This window comes from Phaseolus vulgaris, chromosome 2, assembly GCF_051622355.1.
Source record: "Phaseolus vulgaris cultivar YP4 chromosome 2, ASM5162235v1, whole genome shotgun sequence".
NCBI lineage: Eukaryota > Viridiplantae > Streptophyta > Magnoliopsida > Fabales > Fabaceae > Phaseolus > Phaseolus vulgaris.
Window position 1 is genome coordinate 41245566 of NC_143499.1, and position 20603 is coordinate 41266168.

The 20603-nt window shown below is 32.2% G+C and overlaps 3 protein-coding genes and 4 non-coding genes across 7 annotated transcripts; 5 read left to right on the forward strand and 2 right to left on the reverse strand.

Annotated features, from left to right (window-relative positions):
- The first annotated feature begins 4029 nt into the window (after window positions 1-4029).
- Window positions 4030-6145, forward strand: LOC137812115 (large ribosomal subunit protein eL32z). The gene is made up of 3 exons (XM_068614011.2): window positions 4030-4228; window positions 5600-5781; window positions 5885-6145. Exons 1-3 carry the CDS (start codon window positions 4139-4141, stop codon window positions 6012-6014), a joined length of 402 nt encoding a protein of 133 aa, XP_068470112.2. The 5' UTR covers window positions 4030-4138; the 3' UTR covers window positions 6015-6145.
- Window positions 4346-4427, forward strand: LOC137813142 (small nucleolar RNA U31b). The gene has a single exon (XR_011081376.1). It is a non-coding gene; the product is annotated as a small nucleolar RNA U31b (small nucleolar RNA).
- LOC137813143 (small nucleolar RNA U31b) lies at window positions 4732-4809 on the forward strand. The gene has a single exon (XR_011081377.1). It is a non-coding gene; the product is annotated as a small nucleolar RNA U31b (small nucleolar RNA).
- On the forward strand, window positions 4993-5069 carry LOC137813089 (small nucleolar RNA Z195/SNORD33/SNORD32 family). The gene has a single exon (XR_011081330.1). It is a non-coding gene; the product is annotated as a small nucleolar RNA Z195/SNORD33/SNORD32 family (small nucleolar RNA).
- On the forward strand, window positions 5403-5485 carry LOC137813091 (small nucleolar RNA Z196/R39/R59 family). The gene has a single exon (XR_011081332.1). It is a non-coding gene; the product is annotated as a small nucleolar RNA Z196/R39/R59 family (small nucleolar RNA).
- A 2376-nt stretch (window positions 6146-8521) lies between the features above and the next one.
- SUB1 (calcium ion binding protein) lies at window positions 8522-10667 on the reverse strand. The gene has a single exon (XM_068614010.1). It carries the CDS (start codon window positions 10446-10448, stop codon window positions 8727-8729), a length of 1722 nt encoding a protein of 573 aa, XP_068470111.1. The 5' UTR covers window positions 10449-10667; the 3' UTR covers window positions 8522-8726.
- A 2352-nt stretch (window positions 10668-13019) lies between these two features.
- Window positions 13020-20094, reverse strand: LOC137812116 (protochlorophyllide-dependent translocon component 52, chloroplastic). Its single transcript, XM_068614012.2, has 7 exons — window positions 19282-20094; window positions 17892-18079; window positions 17548-17633; window positions 17296-17459; window positions 17018-17206; window positions 13730-13917; window positions 13020-13447 (listed from the first exon to the last, which is right to left on the reverse strand). The coding sequence occupies exons 1-7, from the start codon at window positions 19795-19797 to the stop codon at window positions 13192-13194; spliced, it is 1587 nt and encodes a 528-aa protein (XP_068470113.1). The 5' UTR covers window positions 19798-20094; the 3' UTR covers window positions 13020-13191.
- Between the last annotated feature and the right edge of the window lie 509 nt (window positions 20095-20603).

Genomic DNA, 20603 nt, shown 5'->3' on the forward strand with positions numbered 1-20603 from the left:
CATGCACCTTTTTATTTCTTTATTCATAAATTCATAAATAATGCATGCACCATAAAGCTTCTTTTTCATTCCTTTAATCAAATTATTATTCCCTCCTTAATATATCACATTTCTAACATAATAACACCTACTAATAAAACTAGCTAATTTAATTTAATTCATTTTTATTATTATTAATTTTTCAAAATGTCCTTTTTATTATTTATTAATACAAAACACAAATACTAATGATATTTAATATCAATAAATAATAAATCTAAATCTAAAGTTGTATACAAATTATAAAATCTTTTATGATAACATATACTTCTATTAAGAATGTTATCTAGTAGTTGCATTTAGATCCAATAAGACTGTTTCTTAAAAAAATATACCTAAAAAAAGAAGTTCAATATAATTGATATTTAATCCTAGAAGTTTCAAAGTTTGCTAAGTAGTTTATTGCATAAATAATTAGGAAAAAAAACTACATTCACCTCCTTTGAATTTACTTTTGAATGGCATTGAATTTTTTTAGTTTTCTTGAAAAAAAAATATTTATCTTGTGCATGCATAGGATAAATCTTTATTTTATCATAAATAAATCATTTTAAATTTATAAATTATATTTTCTATCTATGGTAAATAATTTAAATCATGATATAATTTTATTTTTAATATTCATAATTTTAAAAGTTCTTGTTTAAGATACTTTTTTAATATTCTAGATGGAAAAAATAACTCCTGAAAATAAGCTATTTGAGATCATGTTATTTTAAAAAATATAATTCTAAATTTTAATACAAGTGTGCATTGTGTAAGATGTGAAATATATACAAATATAAATTAAAATATTATTTAAAAAAATAGAAAGATCAATTATTAACTCATTCTATCACAATGATAGTGAAAATTAAAATATAAAAAAATTATTTGGAAAATATTTTTAAAACATATTTTCCCGTTTAAATATTACAGAATTTCCATCTTTTACATTTTGAAAGTTATTAATATGGTTCTTTTTTAGGTGAATCCAAAATATGTTATTGGTTTTGCAACAGCTAAGGACAAAACCCGTGACCATGTTATTAATTAATACACTTCTTTTCTTTTTTTTTTCTTTTTTTTGACAGAATATTTTTTTCTTTCCCTGTATAGTATCTCTCTTATTTTTCCATTTGTTTTATCCATCAAATAATATTTGTACTTACTTTTTATTTATTGAATATCATAAATTTAATAAAAAATATCTGTACTTACTTTTTTTATTGAATATCATAAATTTAATAAAAGGATTATGAACATCATAAATTTAATAAAAGGTTCAAATAATTTTGAAATAAAAAGTGTTACATAACAACAACAAAAACTAACAAAATAAAATTAAATCAGCGATAAAAAAAAACAACAGAATTTTATGAAAAGTAAATAAAGATCTTAAAAATATTTCTATACTATAAATTACTACACGTATTTTTTTAAGTCAGATATAAACTCTTCCCTTTTTTTAATTACACCTTTTTATATTTATTTATTTAATTATGCATTTCACACATTGTTATATATAATATTCACACTTAATTGTTTCTTACTCTTAATTTATCTTATATTTTACTGTTCAAATTAATTTTTTTTTTAAGTTTAATAATTAAAAAATATTTTGTCGTAGTTTAAACTATTAATTTAAATCTTAAATAATATACATATATATAATTTTAGTTAAATGAAGGTCAAAATTTAGGGTTGAAATACTAATTAAAACTTCAATAAAATAATAAATGGATAAAACTTTGAGATGTTTAATTAAGTAAAAAACATATATTTAGATAAAGGTATTCGAAGAGTGATTTATAAGTAGTATTTCTCTTTATGATTATTTTTGCAGAAATTGTTAAAATATTCTTCTGAAAAATTAATCTGAAAATTATGTAAAATCTATAAAAAAAAAATCAAATAATTTTTTTAACTGAAATGAAAAAGAAAAATAATAGTTGGCTATGGAAATAAGCGATTTAGCCAAAATATTGATTTGAATGGTGAGGATCCAATGCGTTCTTGCTTTTTTCATTAAGGGATTTGTTATTCTCACACTCCCATGATGTTTTTATTATCACACTCCATTTTTTTTATATAAATTGAAAATTTTATTCAGCTAAAACACTCTTGTATCCTTAATTTTGATATTTATGAATAAAAATATTATGTTATAAAATGTTAATGTTTTTTATATGGTCAAATTGATTCTTAATGTAATATTGTTTTCGAACTTTATCATATGAATAAGTTTTTCGTTATAAAATATCTACAAAAATTTTAGTTAATGTATTTTCAAAAGCTAAATCTCAAATATTGAAGTGAAAATTATAGAGAAATGTATTGTTACAAGTTATATCAATTTACTAATTCCATTAAGATAAACAAAATATTTTATATACATCAAATTAGTAAAATATATTGAATAGACATGGACTTCAAGACAAAAAAATGTATATAAAAAAAAGTAAAAAAATAAAAACTCTATCATTAATTTATTGAGGGAGCTTAAAAATAACTACAAGCCTTTGAAAGTTGCATTTACAAGCTTTTGATATACTCATAATAATCTTATGAATTATTGCGTATTATATAATTAATTATTATCTGTTTAAATCATTAATTGTTTTGTTAAAAAAATAAAGCTAAAAAATGTAAAGCATTATTTTTAATATATATTTATCATTTACATAATTATTAAGAGATCAAAATTAACACATCCTTCTTGTTTCCAATTGTTATAACAATTTATTATTACATTACTAACTGAAAAATAAAATCACATAAAAGTTATATAATATTACTATTAGAAGATAATACTTCAATTCAAATCAATTTTATACTTATTTTTTTTATTATGCTTTTATATTTGTTTATTGACTTGAATGTTAAAAATGTAATGCACCTTCCTTTGATTCTTATCAATTGATATATCGTTTTGCAAATCTCTATATAAATTAGTCTCAGAGTTTGGTAGGTTGATACTTTGATTTTTTTAAGACTGTAGTATTGTTCAACAATATTTGAATGATTTTTTATGCTTAATTTATTTGTTTGTCCAATTACATAAGTTAGGTTTTGATCTTTACGTACCATCTTTATAATATCACTTTCTAATTATAAATGTTTAGTAAAGCAGGTGAATATTAATGTTATAAAGAAATGAGTTGAGTGAATTCACTTTAATTATACGAAACAAGTTAAAAACAAAATATGTTGAAATAAATCAACTCATTTAATCTATCATATAAATTCAAATTACAAAACTTTGTTGGCTTACCAAAAGATGAAGCAAATTGATTTATTTTTTTTAGGCCAAGCCGTGATGAAATAATCCACATAAGCGTGATTGACTCACTTCAACACTTCTATTTATAAATATATATTTAAAAACAACTAAATATATAATTTAAAAATACAATTAATTTTTATTTTAAACAGTTTAAATTTTAAACATATTTTATTTACTTATATTTAATGTCGATATTAGCGACAATATAATATTTAATATTAATATTTTCTAAGCATTGTGTAAAGTTATATTAATAGTAGAATTAATGTTAAAAATTATACGTATACTAAAAATATGAATAAAACAATAAGGAACTTAAAATTATACAAGTTAATGGTTTAAGTAATCTAGACTTGGTTTTTCTAAGAAAGAGGTTTTGAATTCAAATAACGGTTGGATACTCTTTTTTTTGTTTTTTGTTTTATTACAATGACAATAACTAATTTTAAATAACATTAAAAATATAAATAATAATAAATTATATTATTAATAAGAAATAAAATAATCTTATCTGTGACTAAAACTGGGGAACAACATTTGACTCCTACATAGCTGAGCAATCACAATTGTCCATGTAACAATAATTGATGTCTCTTGCAGGCATGTCAAATTTCAAAATGAAGGAGGTGATAATAGAAATTCTGGAAGTGGAAATAACAAGCTTATGATGTTAGTTGGGCCCATTGTTTAGCCCAATATAATTCACACTTACCTCAATCCAAAAAACCCTAGAATAGAGGCATTCTGTTGTAACTTCAAAACCCTAAACGCTGAAGCGCTTATATATACAACGCCATCCCCACCTTTTTCAGCAAGAAAGCCAGTTTTGAGACAATGGCGGTGCCTCTCCTCTCGAAGAAGGTCGTCAAGAAGAGAGTGAAGAGGTTCAAGAGGCCTCAATGTGACCGCAAGATTTCCGTCAAGGTACTCATTTTTCCTTTTAAATACTCTGTTTCTTCAAGTTTACATGTCTTGTTTGGACAAGTGATGGTTCTTGATATCTCACCGTGATTTGAATTGAACTGGTGTGGTGTTTGTAAAGGAAATGATGATAGTAATTTGTCGCCCCAGTCTTAATTTGCACCACAAGGTGTAAGATGGTGATCGACGTTTTATCTGATCCTTCTACGTTGTTATTACTGTTAATTTTATTTTTCTACGATCAAATCAATTTCAGTGCCGAATTTTCTTTGTTTACTGCTGTATACTTGCTATCCTCTACGATGTTTAATTTTATAGACCAATGGGATATGAGGATGATTTTTGACACCCAGTCTTACTATATATTTTTATGAGTGGTGAGAGATCGACTATCTGATCCCATTTTTGAGAATTGTGTTATGTGTTGTGTGATTGTTAGATCTAGCAATTGTTTGATTCTCTGTTGTCTCATTATTGTCATGCTTTTGTTTTCTTTTCTAAACATGGGATGTGATGACAACTTGTTGACACCCAGTCTTAGTGCTCCTACGGTGCACACTGGTGAATTATTACTTGTCTGATCCGTTCATGAATTTGTCTACTAAATGTATTCATTGCTCATTCACTTTGATTTTTAAGTTTTCAATTGAAATCGTTCCACTATTTTCTTGTTGAACAACCCTTTCTGCTTTTGTTATGTGAAATATGTCATCACGTTACCATTATTCTCCTCGTGAATGGTTTTCAATTTTTTCTCGTGAGATGTAAAGAGATATGATGATGTTTATCCATCTATTCTGCTGTTAAATGATGATTACTAACATGCACTACCATCTGATCTCTTACATTTTTCAATTTTTACTCGTTCATTATTTATTTTTTTCTTTCATCGTATTTTTAAGAACATTTTTCATTGCTCATGGTATCTGATGTCCAGAGTTCTGGCCTTTGGCCAGTTGTAGCTGGACATTTCGTTTTACAGGGCATACATAAATTTTTACAGGCCTTGCGACACTGTTGGTTTATTTAATAAGCCTTCTGTTACTATTTTCCTGTTTACATTGAATACGTAAATTCATGTTTCAAAATCCTTTGCATTCAAAATCTTTCTTTTTATAGTTTGTAACCAGGAAGTTATTGATAGTTTCCGTTATTTATATCTGAAAATTGTCTGAATTGCAATCAGTGATGTCAATTCCGTATTTGCTGATTGTCTGTGATTATTATCGACAATTTCACCATCTTTCGACTGAGATTGCAGAAGTGTTACATTGTGTTAGTTTCCTTTGCCTATGGGGTGTTTAATGTTTGCTAATGGTTATTTTAGTTTAATTTTCTAATGACTATTTTCTGTTTATAATATATTTTCAACAGCCTAGCTGGCGTAGACCAAAGGGTATAGATTCCCGTGTTAGGAGAAAATTCAAAGGATGTGTTTTAATGCCAAACATTGGTTATGGGTCAGACAAGAGGACTCGTCACTATCTTCCTAACGGCTTCAAAAAATTTGTTGTTAGCAACGTTAAGGATTTGGAACTGCTCATGATGCACAACAGGTTTGTTTTGAATTTTACAGTTCCTTGTTTGTTTACTAATTTCCATGTCTTCAGTTGATGCCTTTGCAAATAAATCTTTTTTAACATTATTTTTTAATTTCAGGACTTACTGTGCCGAGATCGCACACAATGTATCGACAAGAAAGAGGAAGGAAATAGTTGAGAGAGCTGCGCAGCTTGATGTTGTTGTAACAAACAAAACTGCCAGATTACGCAGCCAGGAGGATGAGTAGTCAGTTGTGTATTTCAGTTATTGTATTGATACTTGTGATATCGGATTTTGGTCCTTTTTTATTTGTTTGAAAAATTGTAGAATGATGTACAATTAAATTATTAATGGATAAGAATTTTGTTTTTTTGGGAAGTCGTATTAATTGTTGAATGAAATTTATTAACGAAAATTTGCCGAACTGCGTGCTGCTTTTCTTCTTGAATTGTTAGTCACGTTCCCCCTTTTAATGTTAGTTCTGATATTGCACATTTCGAAGATTTGCAACGCTCCCTTATAGCCTGTAAATTCAAAGCATGTGCGAAAACAAATTTCATTCTCTTTTATTTCACATCCTCTTGCTTACTCTCTCGAGGATAATGTGGAGGATGATAAACATTCTCCTATTTTGAATTTGTATTTTGTTTTCATATATCTTGTTTCCTTTTCCTGTCATTGTCACTGAAATCATTTGCCCCTTTTGAATTTTGTTTATAATATTAGTGTGCTTATGGACGGTCTTGTGCTGATTTGTTTTGCCATCAGCACAAAACATCAACCTAAGCTATATCTAATGCCTAGACTGTGGATGTTTTTGTTGTTTTCAGCTGTATGGGAATAACATTTTACAGTTTGGCATATATCGTGGCATTATTCTGAGGCCTCGTGTTTGTTTCCCGATTAGTTTTGTCGTCAGGAAAAGGCATCAAACTAAACTTCTATGGCTGCACCGTGATTGCTTTTTGTTTTAATTTATGAGATACAAGATGGGGCAAATGTTGTGGGATTATAGTTCTCTGGAACCATATTTGTTTGAGTTAATAAATTACACTCTGACTGTATTGTTGGTGTGTTGTGCGGGCCGTATCACTTACGGTTGTGGGGTTTCACGGTTCTGGCCAATACGGATTTGTTTGCTTATATAACCCAGTTTCAGCTGGTAACTTGGGAAAATCGGTTCGGAGAATCCCAAAACCATTCATCGCAAATCTTATGTAGGTGACTTTACTAGAGGAAATTTCATCTCCAAATTTAATTATCGACTTTACCAGAGGGAATGTCACTTCCAAATTTAATTATCGATTTTCAAGGTCAACTATTCTGTCGTTTTTTATTTTTTTGTTTTCATGTGCGATGGTGGTCTCTATAAGCGTGGTGAAGTTAATGTGTAATGATGTTAAACATGTCTTTGTAAAAGTTGTTGATGGATATCAGCGTGGTGAAGGTTGGTTCAGGGAGAAACGGTAATAAAATCACTAAGTGAGAAAGTTTTCTCTAGTAAATGTTGTCTTGCGCAGGAAATAATTCGAAAATGGATTAAGCCTTAAGCAATTCGAACATGGCTAATTATGTAAGATATCAGTGATTATTATCGAAGTTGTTCGTACTATTAAGTAAGGTTATATTAGTTATTAGTGATTATTACATGAGGTTGCTTAACGGAGATTGAACGATAGATATTAATGTTGAAACCGGACATTACTGTTATTGATGCCTGCTTGGATTGTATTGACAGGTTTAAATTAATTTTTAATGATGAACTAACGAAAGCATGTAAGAACATTCTAGCTAATAAACGGAGGATTGCCTGTGTAGTCTTTAAGCAATTCGTATATGCATGTTCTGTGTTAATATAACTATATTGGCATTCAACTCCTCTAAGAAATTGTTTTTTCATGTTAAATGGAACAAAAATGGCTTAGATGTGCGGGATTTGATCCACACTCTGATGTGCAGAGACAAACATATTGGTAATGTCTAAGCCTGTCGTAGAACATTGGTTTGATCAATCATCTCACTTGCACCTGTGTCATGTATAAACAACCCAGATTACGATTCACAATGTAGTTAAAATGTAATTCATGGCAGAATTCAAACAAATGTTGAGGAAGGTATTATCTTGATCCATTTCATTTTCTTATAGACGGTTGTGTAATGTAAAATCCATAAGAAGTTTGCCTCATACAAGATCTATAGCAACTCATGCTCAATAATTCTGAACGATTTATGTTTCAGCATAAACATGAGGGAGATGCCACACTTTAGAAAGGGCACATGGTAATCTGTAATCTCGATAAAACAGACCTTTGAGGGGGATGTAGACATGCCACATTCAAGTCAAGAAAGATTCATACAAGTGATACAACCCATTGTTAATCTAGATTGGCTATGGCACGGAGTAAACGGGTATTCCTAGCAGTCAAAAAGGTTATTCGAAAGGAAGTATACATAGATGGTGTTAAAATTGGGTTAAAATAATTGGGCTATGCATAGAGCTTGTAGGAACGAGGTAAATTAGTTTGGTTGGAATTTCGTCAGGGCAACAGTGTGTTTAAAGGTGAAGATTGCATATACTGTAGTATCCACTGTGACTTCAAATGCAAACATCGAAGACAATAAAATCTTAAAGGGCTTCAGCAAGCAAAGAACCCTTCTTAATTTTCAATACAGTGTTGTGGTCATTCTGGAAACCGACATTCTAATGAGAAGAGAGAGAAAAAGAATAAGAATGATTTTAGCAGCTTGAGCCAATTGAAGGAAAGAGGAAAGCAGTGGACTCTATAGTATGTATACAAAATCATGATAAGCAACATAAATGAATACAATAAAAGAACAGGCAAGTACAACAAGAAGCTCATATTCAACCCAATGGTATGAATCTGAAACTGAATCCAAAGCAAGGCCCGAGTGTACCATGTATTCTGCATAAGCATCAAAATCAGTCGTGCCAACCTGATCAGCATGTATTGACCCCATCCTTGCAATCTTTAGTCAAATTATAGAATGTTTCCACACGTGTCTTACCACGGTAAAAGACCTCTGTATCCACTGCAACTCTCATGTACCCATCAAACTCGACAGGCTTTCCATTGTTGAGAAGAGTCGTCTCGTTATACCATTCACTCGTGTTTCCCCACATTTCCTTGTAATCATCGAGCAAATGGACCTTGTAATTTGACCTCAACTTGTCGAAGTAATTATAATAAGGCTCATTGGTGGCAACATACAAATGTCTCCAAGGTTGAACCATTCCTTTAAGCTTCTCAAGAAGAGCATCCGGCGACGTATCGTAATCCAAATGAGGCCACAGCTCCTTGTTCTGAGCTTTCTCTCCCCGAACCACATGAACTGCATCAAAATCCCAGTCCAACCTTCCACTAATCTCAGTTACAATATTCATCAACCTCTTCGATTTCCACAAAGCATGCCATGGCCTCTCAATATACTTAGCAGCCTCACCTTCACAAACCCTGTACCAATAATTCTCAGGCTCAGGCGCATCGAACTGCCTCCATATAATCGTACTCTTGTCCTTCTTAAGCTGCATAGGAGTCACCTTGTGAGTGACAGCCTTCCTAACAGGAATCTTCTTCTTCTTCAAATGGGTTTTATCCCACTTCTTCCAATCCCTCAAGAACTCACCTTCCTCAACAATGGAAGCTGTCTCCTTCAAATGCTCGAAATCGAAATAGTACCTAAAATCCTTCCCTTCCTCATCCTTGTTACTAGGATTATAACTGGAAGCCAAACAAACACTCAAATCCATAACAAAAGTCCTATTCAAATACATAGCTTCCCCCAACCCACACAAGAAACTCCACAAATAATGATTCATCCCCTTGCAATAATCCCCACCACGCGAATAATACAAATACTTCCCACTCCTAAAGTTACTCTCCGACCCCAAAGTCGGAATCGTGTCATTGATCTCATCATCGCGGGCCGAAACCCGCGGCGGCATGGTCTTACCGCCCCTGCCGGCGCCGCTTCTCGTAAAATTTCGGCGAGCATTGGCGCCGGAGTGCCACCCACCAGCGTGCACCACCTTGTACCTGCAATCATCAGCGACGCTGATCTTGAAGCGGCGAAAATCGCGGTACTTGCGCCACGACCGCTCCCGCTTGTTCCGGAAGCGCCACGCGACATCACACTCGCCGGTGGAGGAGCCGTTCACCGGCGGCTGATAGTCGAAGAAGGCAATGGACTTGAAAGCGCGGAGGTTGAACCTCTGAACAGCAATAAGGATGCGAGGATCGGAGCAATTTAGGGTTAAGTCACAGTCGGCGGCAGAGGGGAGCGGCGGGTCTGTGGAGTTGGCAGTGGAATTTAGGATTCGCTCTTCGGTTTTCTCGATGACGGCTTCGGTTACGGCGGCGACAGAGGGCGGGCGAGGTAGGGGAGGGTCCTGAGGCGAGGGGGCGAGGTCCTCGCCGGTTTTGATGACGGAGGAGTCGATTCGGAAGGTGGCATTTTGAGATTGGGTGAAGAGGTTGGTTAGGGCTGGGGTGGACTGGAGCCATGGGTCTGGGGGTTGGTAGGTTATGGCGATGACGGTGAAGATTAGGACAGAAAAGACGAAGACGGAGAAACAAAGATTGCTTATGAGTTTTATGATGTTTTGGGCAATGGGTTCGGTTCTGCCACTGTTGGTACTGGTGGTGGAGTCGGAGTCCTTCATTTTTAGGGTTTGGGATCTGAATCTGAGAAAGCGAAGGATGTAGGGTTAGGAAAAGAGGTTATTGGTGAGGATGACGATGACGACGATGATGATGATGATGATGGCGACGGTGGATCTGAATCTGGTGACCCGTCATTCAGTGGTGTAAGTATACTCTGTAAGTATTTACTAACCACTCTTCCTTTTCCGTTTACTTCTTTCTTTCTATTTACTTTCGCCTAACACACACACACACACATAATAATTTAAGGATAAAATATAATAATTTAAGATAAATAATCTACAAAAATTAAAATGTTATTATTTTATTAGATGTCTTACAAATCATGTAACACTTTCCCTCTTGTGCCTTTTCCGTCTTCTCATTTCACTTATTCATTTTTCTTATTTATGTCTTATTTCTTATCGCGGCTGAAATTCATTTTAAAATTTTAATATAAATCAAATTACCTAATTTCTCAAACATTAAATTCAGATTTTAAAAAAACCTTTCATGAAATTGTTTTCTGAGAATGGTTGAGTTTTATTTTATTTTATTTTAAGTTGTAATTAATTAATATTTAAGTCATTTTGTGAGTAGATTAGATATTACAAATCCTTTTAAGTTTAAAATGAATCCAAATAAAGTTACTTTTAGCTTTAGACAATTATATAAATTGATACTTTTTAATGAGAATTATGAATAATATTTAAGTACTCAAACTTGAAATAATGTTTGAGCTTCAAGTAATTTTCTGTAATGGTAGTTATTGTATGAATATGTTTGCAAATTATGTCCATGTTCATATAATGATTTGATGTACTATTGTTTGTGAGATAATATTGAGTATTTTTATTGAATTTTTTTACAAATTCCAAATAAATAAGAGTATTGAGTTTTCAATATTACATTTTCATAAATGTCATGTTATTTCTGCAGTAGTTAAAAATATATCACTTTTAGAGATTTAGGTGTGTTGTGAGGGGATTTGTGGGGAGGGAAAGAGAGAGAATTAGAGATTGATATGTGAGGATAGTTGAGGTTTTGAGTTAGGGATGGTAGAGTGAATTTGTGAGTGAGATGTGATTTTAGAGGTTGGAAAGAAATTTAGAAATTATTTTAAAAATTAAAATGTATGTTTACACATTTATCTTTGTTATTGAAATATATTTGAATAATAAATTGTGATATATTTTTTTTTTAGGTTTGAATTAATTTTTTTAATATATAATATTCATAATTACTTGTATTTTTAATAAAAAATAAAAATATAATAGAAAATATTTTGTGTTAAATTAAAAATAAATTTATTAAATATATTAAAATTTATAAAATAATATTTATTATTACATACATTTATTATTTTATATAACTATATATTTTGTTGATATTATACTTTTTATTTTATTATTTTCATTATTTATTATATGTTGTTATTAATAGTATAATGAAATATTTTTAAAATTATTAAATAAATTTATATAATATTTAATTTTGTATAATTTATATTATAATAAAATGCACCTAAAAAGATATTTGGGTTAAATGTAAGAATTTTATATGGAATCAACATAAATCTACTCCTTCATATTTTTCCTCATGCACCCCCACTTTTAAAACCACTAAAACCACTGAAAAAAAAACATAAAAAACACAAAACACTTTGTCTTTCCTCTCTTCTCATTGGAAACAAACACAGTATTAGGGGTAAAATAAAATGTTACATTTTCTCCCATCACCTTTATTGAGTAGGCTTCATTATTTGACGAAGTCAATTATTATGCTTCTAGAATCTTAACTCCTAAAGTCATCCATGTTATTTGCCAAAATATTGTCATATTGAGACAAGTAAGGTCAATTGGATTGTTATGGGAGAGTTGCTCGGTAAGTGATATGCTAGAGGAAAATCAACTATAAAATGACTTCATCTTTGTGTATGATTATTTCTTCAATAGATGTCTTTTTACCATTTACAATGATAAATATTAACTATTCTCAATGTTGCACTAAGTCAACTTCACCATAATTGTTTAAAACTTTTCAAATGTTAAGTGATCAACTCCATATTGTTCAATAAATTCATACACTTTTATGAGTTGAAACGTGGTCGTGAAGTCAATTGAATATGAGAATATTTTTATTCGAGAACCAAATCTATATTAATGATATCGCATTTCTTGCTTTCAGCTAAAAAATTATTGGATGTATTCTATTTCCTCTTCTTAATTTTTCTATCATAATTCCAACAATATGCCTGAGTAGGGGAGAGAAAAAAAAAAGATAATGCATTCAAATTTGAAAAAGCTGCATGCCTGTGTTTATTGGGAGGTAAGAATATTTGGTTCGCCAACTCTTTTTATGCATGATTTCTTTTGCATATCTCTTTTTCTGTTGTGGAGTGACATTTAGACTCCAAGTTTCTCCCTTTTGTGAGGCAGGTGGAAAGTATTTGCCTGTGTGAGAGATGATTTCAATGATGGTAAATGCCTAAAGATGGAGGTTGTGAGTTCTTCAATCGTTGAAGTACTCATGATCTTCTCTTCATTGTCGGAGATTGGAGAACCAGAAAGGGAGATATCTCATCTCAAGAGTAAGTTAAAAAGTTTATGTTAAATAATTTGAACAGTAATTTCGCAGACCACTTTCTTAACTATAATTTCGAAGTGTATATTAACTTCTAAAATTATAAAAGTCAAATCAAGTGCCAGTGACTTTATTCTTGTGGAGCTTCACTGTGTATATGCATATTTTTGGATATGCATCTCAGCGGAATGCATGGTCGTAGTCATGATAGCGAAAGTTTCTGTATATGAAATGAGCTAGCCAACGAGACAATGCAAATGATAGTACTGCTAACACAACCATTGAATTTCTTGTTGCCACTGACATTGTACCTTGCTTCATGGTTGCCACAATCCCTATTGAAACAACAGATATGATCTGCAGCATTACTTCAGCCACATTGAGGCTCTTATATGCAGAATTGCAACTCTTGCAATTCACTACATGGGACCAGTACCTGTACAAATTAATTTGTAACGAGAAATGTCAGGACCAGGGAAAAAGCATCTTAAGAGGGGCTAAAGAGTTTTCCATTTTTGAATTAGTATATGTGTGTGATTTGTTCTTGAAAACCTTTTACATGCAGGGACCAAAGCAACACAAGTTGCCACATCCAAGAACAAAACACGTATACTAGCTCTAATACTCTTCACTTAAAACATATTGAAGGAAGAAACAAATCTATTTGAAATATACTAAATTGAAACTTCCATGTTGAAGTGCAATCTTATATGAGTACCTGTCCATAAGCTGTTCTCTCGGGGGTGTTGAAGGAAGAGCTCCACTATATTTTCCTCTCCAATCAACCTGACCACCTGCATACTTCTTTAACCACTTTCTATAACCAATAACAAGGGCATCTGACTTTGTTGGCACAAAACAGGCTTTTTGCCAATTGTTTGGACCAATATCCATTATTTTATGTTCCTATCAAAGGAATTTAATAACCAAATATGAGGAGTCAAACTAAATTATTTTCCAGGGATATATTTCTTTTCTATGTCGACACCAAAGCTGAAGAAAGTAAAACAGGCAAGAAAAGAATAAATATAGGTACACTCAATTTTGGTTGCATGCAGAACATAATACAGGTGGCAACTGGTTGTTAAGATATAAATTATTGAGTTTTGATCACTGATTTATTGAGTTTTGATCACTGATAAGTAAAATTGTTGACCCTTCTAAGGAATATTCAATCATAAAAGCTGAAGCAATGGAACTGTACAACAGCAGACTGTATTAAAGAGTTATTTCGTATGGGACAAAATCCCCCAAAAGTCCATTTGCTCGTCCAACGCTAAAAAACTGGACTGAGCATATTTTAAGTTAGAAGAATACATCTTTCATCAAGCCCAATTGGTGATACTGACCAAAACATAGGCAATTAATCTGTCATAATTAAAGAAACTAGTATATATATAGCATGCATTTGTAGTGAAAATGTCATCAACTAATACTTTGATCAAAATTTTCATTGGAAATGGCCTTATAAGCTAATAAGGTCAAAGCCAAGCCCACCAATCCAATCCATTGAAACAATTGTAGATATTGAATTTTATACTATTACGATGTAAAAGTAACAATCAATACCTTTCTTTTATTGTTTTTATGAGCAAAAGAGGTAGATGTAAACCATAAGATTCAAGCTGTAAGAACGAAAGGGAAGAGTACCTTGGTATTGTGTGTGATAAAAAAAGGACCACTTGAACAAAAAGGAAAATTTTACTATACAACTAGAGCAATGTTTATGAAACTCAATTTTACTATACAAGATAGGAATAGAAATGTATTAGCATCTTGGAAGGTAAATCTCTTAGCATAATGGGTCAGATTCAGTTGGTCAATACGGTGATTACGGGAATTCTAGCATATAGCATTAATTTGTATAAATGGCATGTTTCTCTTCTTAAGCAAGTTGAGCAGTGGTGTCGAAATTTTATATGGACTAGAGATATTCTATGTAAGACATAGCTACTGTTAATTGGGATACGATTTGTTCTCCCCTTGAGAATGAAGGTTTGAAGATTATTAACCTTCACCATGAAAATAATGCATATCTTCTTAAGCTTACTTGGAACTTTGCTTATAGCAACAAGTCTTGGTCTTTGCTCTTGAAAGTCAGGGTTCTTAAATCAAAATACGAGTTTAAAATGGTTTATAGATCCTCATATCTTGTGCCTGAAATTAAGCAATTTTATTCTACTATACTTAATTATACTTCTTGGACTGTTGGTACAAGTTCTTTTATTAATTTCTGGAATGATAAATGGTGTTCTACTACTCCTTTAGCACATATTGCAGGATTATCTGATGGTATTAACATTTCGGATACAATTTCTCAATTTTGGACAGGTCATGATTGGAATATTCCGTTGTGTTTATAGCAGATGCCTCATCTTTTTAGTTATATAATGGTTAGGGCGGATCAGGATGTTCCTAATTGGATTCTAGATGAGTCTGGTCGGTTCACTCTTAAAACGACTAGGACTTTTTTTCTTGGAACCAGGAGTTCCCTGTGGTTGGGGTAAATTTATTTGGTCTTTAGATATCCCACCTTCCAAAACTCTTGTCCTTTGGAAAGTTTTTCATGGGCGGTTTCCTACAGTTCAGCATATTCAAAATAAAGGTCTGCATATTTGTTCTATGTGTACACTTTGTGAAAAGAATGAGGAATTTATTCATCATTTATTTTTTGAATGCCCTAATGCTTTGTATATTTGGAGTTGGGTTCGACAGATTTTCCTACTTCTCATTTCTCTAATAAGGATGATCTTCTTTCTTTTATTAAAAGTGATGATAGTCCTTTGGTTAAATTGATTAAGCTTGCTGTGAGAACTTTATGCTCGTTTTCCGTATAAGATTGAAGTTTATAGGGCTATTTCAGTTATTAAAGATTTAGCTTGTCTAGTGGGAAAGTTTTCTAAAACTTCAATGAAGAATGATATGATGGATTTTAGTGTGATTAAGTTTTTTGGTATTAATACTCGTACTGGTAAAGTTCTTCGTCCTAAGTTTCCTTCACCAGGCTGGGTTAAAATAAACACTGATGAGGCTGCTAGGGGTTATCCAGGTCTTGCCACTTGTGGAGGGATTTTTCATGGGAGTATGAGGGAGTTTATTGGAGCTTTCTCTGTGTTTCTTGACGTTCAGACTGCTTTAGTTGCTGAATTTTGATGGAGTCATATATGCTTTGGAGGAAGCTCAAAAAGTTGGACTTACTAATGTCTGACTGGAATGTGACTCTGCATTGGTTTGTGTCGCGTTTACTGCTAGGACAAATGTTCCTTGGATGCTTCGTAATCGATGAAATACTTGTCTTAATTACTATGTAAAAATCAGGTTTAGGGTTACTCAGGTTTAGAGTTACTCATATTTTTCGTGAAGGGAATGCGTGTACTGATAAGTTGGCTAATTTAAAATTAATTCATAGAGAATCATTTCATTGGTATAATACGCTCTCATCTGGTATGTTCTTAGAATTCTTTATTAATAGGTATAGTCTACCTATATATCATTTTTGTTAACATATGATATGGGTTTTGGTCTAATCCTCCCATATTTTTGTATTTTTTATTTTATTTTTTTAATAATATTTTTTTCATGTGATGGCAAATTATTGTTGTTACTTGAGATGTCAGCCTAGTTGAGATGTCAAGTAACATAGTGATGTCTAAGATGAAAACTTTTTATAAAAAAAAAAGAAATGTATTGGAGAAGAACTTTGGGTAGCACCCATGTCAAAAAAGATTATACAATCTTGTCATTGTTGGATAGTTTGGGCTTGTATAGAAGACCTACAAAGGGTTTTAGAAGTGAATAATTTACTTGTTTGTGTATAAGAATGGTTTGCAACAAAACATTGTAGCATCGAATTCATGTGGCGAATGCCACCTAGTGGAAGAAACTGTTGTTGCTTCTCCTCTTTATGATTGCTTTATTCAGATAATAATTTGAATTGGAAAAAGTAGACTGATGGAACCAAATTAGTCGGCAGAACAAAGAGTTTATAAATTATGACAGGATTTACCTCAACATGGAGGAGATATAAATCTGAGTCTAGAATCAGGTTTTGTCCCACATGAAATATCCATCGTGGTACAATTTTGTCCATCCACAATCCAAAGTTTCTTGGGAAGCACCATATTAATCTACTTTTACCAGGACTAACCGGAACACAGATAAAGACTAAAGACATTTTCTTCTGAGCTGATGGTTTCTGCATAAAGTTTAACAGACATCATGCAACACTTGAAATAACTGCATATTGTTTTTTATCTAAAGATAATATCTGCTCAGCAACGTTACCTGAGTTTCACCAGATGGGGCTGGTTGATCCGGAGAATACACATAAAAAATGCATGGTGGCATAAATTTGCCTTTGCTCCAACCCTGATCTGCTGTAAAACCATTGATATCTAACTTTTCAATAGACAATTCAAGTGGCCTGCCCCCTTCTCTATCAGCTTTCACTGTCAACAAGCTCAACATATGTAAGTGTCACATATATAGTAAATGGAAATTTACTCAAGTGAAGAAAGATATATCTTACAAGCCTACCTTTTGGTTCAGCAGTACGCATTAGTCCATAGTGTGCATATGGAACATGTGCAGGATCCATAAGATTTTCCATCAGTACATCATACCTAAAATTGTATAACCATTTTGTAAGAAAGATATACAGAGAAGGGGATATGGCTGTCATCCCTCGCATGCAAATTCTATCCATAATGTAATGCTTGTGTAATTGTTTTCATCTTCCAGAATCAGCATAATTAGGCCGATTACCAATCACAAGGAAAAATAAAAAAAAATTAGTAGTGGTTCAGGTAAAAGAAAGTGAGTCACTTACAGATCTGTAGCTCTACAAAACAGGAAATATCACATCAGTCTAAAGATCGTACCCGTAAGGAATGTCTCTGTTTCCCATTAATTTAGTAAAAGATGGATCATCTATTTCTGGCATGTGTGGGGGCCTTTTTCTTGTAATAATATCTTTATATTGAGGATCACTATTTGGCCAGAACCACAAGATATCATTCTGCACCGTACTTGGGTAAGAAGCTACACATGCTTTTTTGGACGTATGAATCTGCACAATTTGTCAACAAAATTTAGTGACTATCAGAGTCTCCCATTTGCAGCTACATTAAGCTAGCATATGGAGCATTTCAGGAAGAGAAGACCCAAGACAGCTAAGCTAACAATGGAAGAATCAATCTACTGCTACCCTTTACTATCCTCAGTTTTGGTTGTTTGATCAAGGGATTATAAGTAGAAGAAACTTGGAAGCATTTAACAATTTTGAAAATAAAAGGAAACCCCTACTAAGGGTCGTTTGTGACTTACCTCCTGAGTTTCATTAGGGGTCACACAGCCTGCTGATTCTTTACTAAATGTGTTAAGTCCCTATTCAATTATCATACATTCATCAGGCTAATGGATATTGTTAAAAAAACTCAAATTTTGAGTTGTGTGTGATTTTCCTGAGTTGTTAAAAGGGTTACAAGTTCATGTGTAGTAGTCATAAACTTACTTAAAACAATTGGACCTTACGAAGCACAAAACTAAACCATGAGTATTATTGCTTTTTTTTCTTCTAAAAAGCACTGGAAGTTGTGTTGTGTCAGTTGCTTATGTATTCTGTAAGTTGACTATGTACTATAAACTGAATATGAATGGAGTACATTAACTTTCAAAAGTACAAGTAAACTACTGCTCATGGAAAGTAGATAAGTTGACTATACAAGAAAGTTGTCACACATCAAGAATAAACGGAACTTTAAATTTTGGGGGATGTAATGTAACTCATACATGTTCAAATAAGAAGCACACGTAAACAAAAATACAAATTACACAAATCTATAGAAGCATAACATCAGATCAACAAAAAGAGGAAGGGTTGGCCATGGGTGACATGCTTGGGTAGTAGCCACGGGTAATATGATGTATTAGTGAGATCTACACTACAACCAACGAATTTAATAAGAAAGTACTCCACCAAACCACTCACAAGTCACTACTCACCTTCTACGCATTGATATAATATGATCTCACCATCAATATTGCATGTTTGAAAACATGAAATCAAGACAAGCTAAAATTAATGGCTAGGGAATGAGTAAATGGTGCATGCAAATCAGAATCATTTGATTGCAAAACCTGAAAAATAAGCATTTTCTAGTGTGTTTTGGATACTTACTACAAAAGAAATGAAACATAAAATAGTAACGACTTCAGAAGCTATACTAGAACAACATATATTAACTACAAATTATGATGAAGAGGAATTACCGGAGGGCCATCAGGGGGTGCCTGAGGAATGAACTTGCATTCTCCTTTGCCATTGAAGCACCAGCCATGGTACACACACTGCAACCTGCCCCATTGATCAATCCTTCCCTCAGATAAGGGTGCTAATCTGTGAGGACAAGCATCATCATGAACCTGCCAAGCACCCTCATTCCTATCCCACCACACAACCACATCAATGCCCAACACCCTCTTCCCATGAGGTTTCCTCTTGTCTAGGTCACAAATTGGCATCAAAGGGTACCACTGAGAGTACCAATCAAACTTTTCTGCTTGCCCTTCCAATTCTGGCTCAGCCTCAGGCTGGTTGCTGGATTCTGTCAACGGAGGGGGTGACAAGGCAGTGAAAAGCTTGGATTTTGAACTGCTTCTGAGAAGCAAAGAAATAGATGAATTCACATGGTTACTCAAGAATAAGGATTTCCTATATGAGGTTGGTATTTCTGGTGCTGTTGGGATGTGAAGTTTGCCAACAGAAAAAACATTCACAGCTTCCATGATCCTTTGCAAGCCAAAGGGAGTACAAGAAGAGAGAAAAGTAGCAACACACAGAGGTCACCTCAAATTACATACATACTTCGACCCAAAACTAGAGGCTCATGTTCAACTCTCACTTTTGTGTGACGCTGAAATGTTAGGCTCGCTTCAAGGAGAAGTCCATGAGTTGCTGGTTGTCACCATCAAACAAGTGTTTTTGGCTTTGTTGAACTTCAATGAACTTTGAGTTTCAATAACATTCTCTATAAGTTGTGAACTGTTTTAACATTGAAGCTTGTCCTTGGAAAAAAGTACCTTATCGCCATGTGACATCTTATGAATTATTAAAAGGTTACGTGGATGATTAAGAGCTTGGAGCTATGAATGGACCATAAACGTAAAAATCAACGGTATAACTCTGATTCGTTTCTTTTCAGAGATGTCACTTATTATTACTTGCCATTTAAGTTAATACAATGACAATAAATATCTTCGTATATTTATTTCTTATTATAACTACACCAATTAAAAAAAATTTATTAAATAACAATCAAATTAAGAAAAAAATAATAATTAATAATTATATTAGCTAAATTAGATACTAGAACTAAAAAATTATTGATATCTAAAATTATTTTTATTATTAATAAAAATTTATAAAATAATTTTTAAATTTGTATATAAATTAGCTAGTGTTAGTTACTACTTTATGTTCTAAATTAATTTCTATTAATCTTTTAACATAGATTAATTTAAAACATAAAGTAGTAAACAACTAAAATCTAGGTAAGTAATTTATATATATTTTATTTAAAAATTATTTTATA